General features: G+C 45.9%; 1 protein-coding gene across 2 annotated transcripts in view; it reads right to left on the bottom strand.

Moving 5' to 3' along the window:
- Nucleotides 1–6,000, bottom strand: part of NKAIN1 (Sodium/potassium transporting ATPase interacting 1) — a 261,338-nt gene that overhangs the window by 39,779 nt on the left and 215,559 nt on the right. For both annotated transcript variants that reach the window (XM_019512133.1, XM_019512134.1), the window contains exon 6: nucleotides 180–261. In XM_019512133.1, coding sequence (XP_019367678.1) covers nucleotides 180–261 — 82 coding nt within the window. The remainder of the gene's footprint in view (nucleotides 1–179; nucleotides 262–6,000) is intronic.

Here is a 6,000-nt window from a genome sequence, read left to right as displayed (position 1 = left end):
AAGTATACGGGTAGGTCCCACAAATTATGAAGTAGAACATTATGAAGGGCCACATAAAATGAAACAAGTTTATCATGTGAATCTGTTAAAGAAATGGGAGGAAAAACATGAAGAAAGCAACCCAGACACTACAAGAAAGAGAAAAGGGAATGTAAGAAGGGTCCTGGAGAGAGACTTACGTGTACAAAGGCTGTAGCTGTAAGTGTGATGTCTTCTGTGGAGCCTGATAGCCGTATGAATCGAATCCTCCAATGAAGTCAACTGGGGAAAGAAAGAGACTACATGAGTGGCTGCCCGCGGGGAGCCGAGGCAGCACAGCTGGCCAGTACCAGAAGACATGCAGCTGGAGAAAGAGAAGCCAGCAGCTTCCTCTCCTGTCTCATGCCCCTTTCTCAGTCAGTGGATCAGTTCTTCAATGTTGGGACTTTTCGTGGCGGGCTTAAGGTGATCCTACAAAGGCAGTTTCAGACCAGGAACAGCCATCAGTGCTCTCCAGAACCCGCCTACTATCTGCTGTGCGTGTATGAGTGTGAGAGAGAGAAAGGGATTGTCTGAGGATGAATGTATGAGTGAGTGTGTCTTCTGGTGAAAGAGAGTGTGTCCGCATGTGTGTGTGTTTGTGTCAATGTTGATCTGAATGTGGGGGTGTTCATGTGTGTGCATCAGAGTGTGTATGTGTGAGTTTGGGGCTGAAAGGGCCTGTGTGTGACCAAGTGTCCGAGGGTGAATGGATGTGTGTTTGTGGGTGAACAAGATTATTTCTGAGTGTGTATGAGAGAGCGTGGCTGAGGGTGAGAGTTAGTGTGTGTAAATGCGAGAGAGTGTTAGTCAGGCTGCCCGTTTGTGAATCTAAGTTTGTGAGCAAATATGTAAGTAAGACTGAGTCTGTGACTCCGGGGGCCAGATCCTATTCCCCCTATTAGGCACGTACGGGGACTTAGGCACTTAAGTGTGACTCGGTTCCACCCTGCTCAAGTCCCTGAAAAACAGCTGCTGAAAAGGTGAGTGGATCCTTCTCCTCTTCATTGCTTTTTTGTTTCAGTTTTAAGGGTCAGAGGATGGTGTGTTACAAAAGCAGATTCATTAATGGATTTTCAGGACTTGAACTGAGTTGAATGGAATCACAGTTAGGTGTCTAAGTACACTTAGATACTTAATATATGGAACCAAATCTGGCCCCATGGTGTGTGTAACTGTGACTGGGAAAAGCTAGTGACTAATTCAGTGGTTCTTAACCTTTTTAGATTCAAAACACTCTGCGATGGACTTAAGGCACCTCTCAGAAAATCGCAGCTCTTAGTTTTCATTCTTTTTTTGATTACAGAAAAATAATAGAGTGATTCTTCTGTTGCAGGGAGCTCAGACAGGTCACAACAGGTCAGAATGGTTTTAACACTATGGATTTCTATATGAAAACTCTGGGTGTATCTTGTGAACCATGTTTGCACACCTAATGGTGCTAACATTGTGTGGCCCACTGAGAATCACTGGACTAATTCAACAAAATCAGTCCAGGGCAAATACTGGCCTCCCTTCCATAATCTCCTCTGTCCAGGCAAAACTGCCACGATCACTCCACCAGGCAAATGACTGTGGGACATCATGTGTGTCCTGCATGTACAGGTAGAGTACTTTGGACTTAGTTCTCTCCAAATCTCTGGGTAAATCTGGAATGACCCCACTAGAGTCAGAGTATCCCCAGAACAGAGACACACCAGGCACATGAGGAATCTGTCCCAATATGCCTGTGCATGGAGCCCGCTGGTGCTGAGTGGCATGTGGGAGTGCCTTTGCCATTGCCCAGGAAGAAGATAAATGTAGAAAAGGAACTGGACTGACTTGAAAAAATCCCTCTGGCTCTTTTTTACTCAGCACAATAGACCTTGCATTTCATGCTGGACAAAATGGGTAAAATTACCCTATCATTGTCTCCAAAGTGAGCATTTAAGGAAAATTATGGGTGACTTAAGTCTCATTTAAAGTGTGTAATTTAGGGGAATTACAGACACCAATATATCAGTTTTCTTTTCTGCAATGGTTGTGATTTCCATCCAACAGATTAATCCACTTTCAGACAGCATTTATACCGGGAGCCTGGTTATTGTTTTAGAGTCCATTACCTGGTCTGTGAGCCCCATGGGGCACCCACCAGAATAAACAATGCACATGTCTGCTCCACAGTGGAAGGGAAATGGATATGCAAACTGGGCAGCTTGCCTCTTGTGCAAGTCAGAAGGTCCCTCAGGGCAGGCAGTGTTTGGAGGCAATGGGAAGTGGGCCTTACTGTAGAGAGAAAATGCATCTAGATAAAGGGGCAGATGTGGGCTCTCTGGTGCACAGAACAGATCCTGACTGATAGTCTTCTTCCCCCATAGTGGCATTTCTCACTGGAAGGGCAGATTTTTGCAGTCCAATTGCATTGAAAAATTCCTACCGATGTTTACAAGAGCTGCTGTTTTTGCATTGGGAAGAGGCCAGCAGTGTTTCTCTCATGAACACATAACACACACATACCTACCCACACCTCCACACACACTGTGAAGACAGACTTTGAAGCTGCTGAAAAAAGATTCAGTGGGTTTTATTGCCTTACTAAGACAGAGGCTCACTTCAGGCAAAGTGGAAGGGGATTTTCTGAGAAAAGAGGGATCTAGGGCACATCCCCATGAGTGCGCATGTGTGTTTCCCTGGGGACAACTGGCAGCGGCACATATTTGTGGTACTGCTAGTTGTCCCCAGGGAATGACCCTGCACACATGCTCTGGCACACGGCAAATTGCCCCAGGTGGAGTAAAGGGAGACTGGGGCCAGCACCTGGCCTGGCCCCAGCAGCCTTACCTGGGATCCTGGGGGCTTCCCAGGGCTGCACAGCAGTGATCCGGGTGTGCGGAGCCTGGCTGGCAGCCTGAGTGTGGCTCTGGCTGGTCTGGCTCCCCTTTCAGGTGGTGCATGCTGCTGCTACATGCACTGTGCCATTTTTTTTTCTGTGCGTGTTTTTTAGATACCAGGATTTCCTGGTATCTAATTTCGGCTCCGCACTGCAAATATGCAGTGCAGAGAACCTATTCACACGTGCCATATGTGTTTTGTGGCACCTCAAAAGCCTTTGAGGCACCGCAAATTGCGCATTCCCCCTTGTGAGGATGTGCCTTTAGTGGGTGGGCTAAGCAGATAGAAGGGAGGAGCCCCTACAAGCTTCTGAGCCTGGAGAGAGGATCTGAGCTGAATTTTTACTACCTGAGTGCTTCCTGTGCTGAAAATGCCACGGCCAAGTTCAGGGATGAGTTCGAGTGCTGTACATGGAGAACAGCCTGGGAAAGGTGCTTGTTCAGTTTTATACTAACAAGGATGTCACTAACCTAAACTAGCATTAGAGTAATGGTCCAGCACTTAGGTGAGAGGCAAGGTTTTCTATTGGACCAGCTTTTGAATGCAAAACATTTGAAGCTTTTGAACGCAAAAGCTTGACTTAAGGTCTTGACTTAAACTAGACTTTTCCTAGCAACTGACACCTTGCACTTCTCTAGCTGCTTTCAACCTGAGCTGTCACAGCCCTTTACAAATAGTCATGATCTAAGATGATCTAATTCCCCCATTGCCCCGTGTGATAAAAGCTGCTGTGGCTGCCCCCATTGTAGAAATGACATGGGGAGTGGAAAGGATTCCTCTGCGCTTACAGAGCAAGTTATTAAGACAACCAGCAATCTCAATGTCCACCATTTCCTCTACACATTAGACCCCTTGCCTTACTGAATGCAGCAGGGACCACAGTTCTTTTTATTACTGCAAGCTATTGTGTGTAGTTCAGTCGTGCCTGGTCCAAGTCACAAAATGTGACACTGTGTTAGGGACTGTACAGGTACAGAGCTTAGAAATCATCCTTGCCCCAGAGTTAAAAATGAAGGTAGACAATGTGACTCTATTTACAAACCATAAAGTACCATATATGTTTATGGGACCCTATGAGTGTTTTATAATAACAATGGCAAAAACCAGTGGTGCCTTTGCAATACTAGAGCATCTACTGGGAGAAGGTACGCCCCTGAAATCCACTGATGTTTCTGAACCTGAGTTGCTTCATCCTTCTAATTGTCCCCTGAAAATGCCTCTCTCTGGTGACTCTCTCCATGTGGACTGGGGACACTATGTTAAAAATATGTCATATTTTGTTATTCCTTTTGGCTTTGCCACTTAATTCTTCCTACTGAAATACAGGGGAGGAATTATACTCCAGAGTCCTTTATGTGCTTGACACCTCAGCCCTCCCACAAATATCAGCATGAGGAATTAAGAGCTGAGATGTGTGTGAAGCTCGTGCGAAATGTGCAGCTGCTCAACAATGCTACAAAAACTGTTGGCAGATTTTGGCCACAGAAACCATATTTAACCAAATGAGGCTCATTCCTATCTTCCCTGTGTTGTGGCATCTCAGAGACACTCCAAGAGCTATGGTGTGGCCAGTCCCTCTTAAAATAAATATATAAATCATTTAAGAAGCACTGAACCACATGGATTATCATATTAGTGTCCTGGAAATCAGAATGAAGTCAAGGGGCCCATCCTCCAAGCCTATTTGTCTTTCTAACTTAATATTCAGCTAGCTCTCAATTTTGATGGCATCCATCCATTTCCAAATCTAATAAGATATTCCATTAAAAAGATGCATTTGAATCTCAGCTACAGCAGCATTAATATTAAAAGTGTATTGAATGCATGAGTTTGTTTGAATGCTGTGCACCGTATGGAATGCAAACACAGTTCAAAGGCAGCGGAGGCAGATAAGCCCCTTGCCAGATCCCAATATACATAAGCAACTTATTACAACAGGCAGTGTCCAATTTCACATGGAGATTTTTATTTTCCACTACAACGGTTTGAAATGCTTGTGGAAAGGAAAGGTAAAATGTGCGGCTGAAATACAGTTCTGTTCCCTGTCCTAACAAAGGCTGGGGAACAATTTACACTAGTGGTGGAATTACAGCGGACAGTGAGCTGAAGAGCAGCTCATGTCTGGAGGGGTCTCAGGTATGGCTTGCAGCTGCCTTCATAGTGTGAGAGTCTGCTAATGAACTGCATCCTGGGACCTGTAGTCTCCTCCGTACAGTGCTCTGTAATTAAAAAGGCATGCACTTGCAGAAGCACCTCTCTCTGGCCATATTTGGATGCCCCTTTGTTAAACAGAAGCTAGAGGCTAGCAGAGCCAGTTCTTCCTGCACTGTTGAGTTATAGCTAACACCTTGAATTTATACTGTTCAGTGATTCAGGACATGGAGGTTAATAATCCTGAACCCCGGTACCAGAGCAAGTATGGTAAAAAATAGGGCTGTGTGAAATGGCACCGTTCCATTTCGCCTTGAGTTTCGATGGTTCAAGGGAACAGTGTTTCGTCTTGGATTTCATTTAGAGTCGAAACAGCTGTTCTGTTCCATTCCATGGAAACAGAAAGGCTGTTTTGACACTGTTTCAAGTTTTGCTGGCGGAGGCAGCCCAGTAGGGCTGCTTCCTGGTGCCTTGTGTTAGATTGCGTTGGGGGTTGGAGGCAGCCCAACAGTGTGATCTAGCATGGGGGACAAGGAAGCATCCCTGCTGTGCTGCCTCCCGCCCCGGCACGATCTAGCGTGGGGCACCAGGAAGCTGCACCACTGGGCTGCCTTCCACCCCTGGTGTGATATAGCATGGGGCACTGGAAAGCAGCCCAGCTGGGCTGCCTCCTGCCCCATCTTGCACTAGGGATGGGAAGTCAGCCCAGCTGGACTGACTTCCCATTCCCAGCCTATGGTAGAAACATTTTGACTTTTGAAATGTTTCAACCAGCCTCGTTTTGTTTCGAGGCTATTTCCATGGCCTTTTTTTCATTCCAATTTTGCTGTTTCAACCTCAAAATTGGTCAAAACAGTGCTAGAATGAAACAGCCGGCGAAATTTCACACAGCCATAGTAAGAAAGCTGGAATCAAAGGCTTGACTTGGACAAACAGGCAAGAGTAAGGGCTTTTCTGAAT

This window comes from Gavialis gangeticus, unplaced genomic scaffold, assembly GCF_001723915.1.
Source record: "Gavialis gangeticus isolate Ggan-Ray unplaced genomic scaffold, GavGan_comp1, whole genome shotgun sequence".
NCBI lineage: Eukaryota > Metazoa > Chordata > Crocodylia > Gavialidae > Gavialis > Gavialis gangeticus.
Note: the sequence above shows the minus strand (reverse complement) of the source record. Positions and strands in the feature narration are given on the sequence as shown.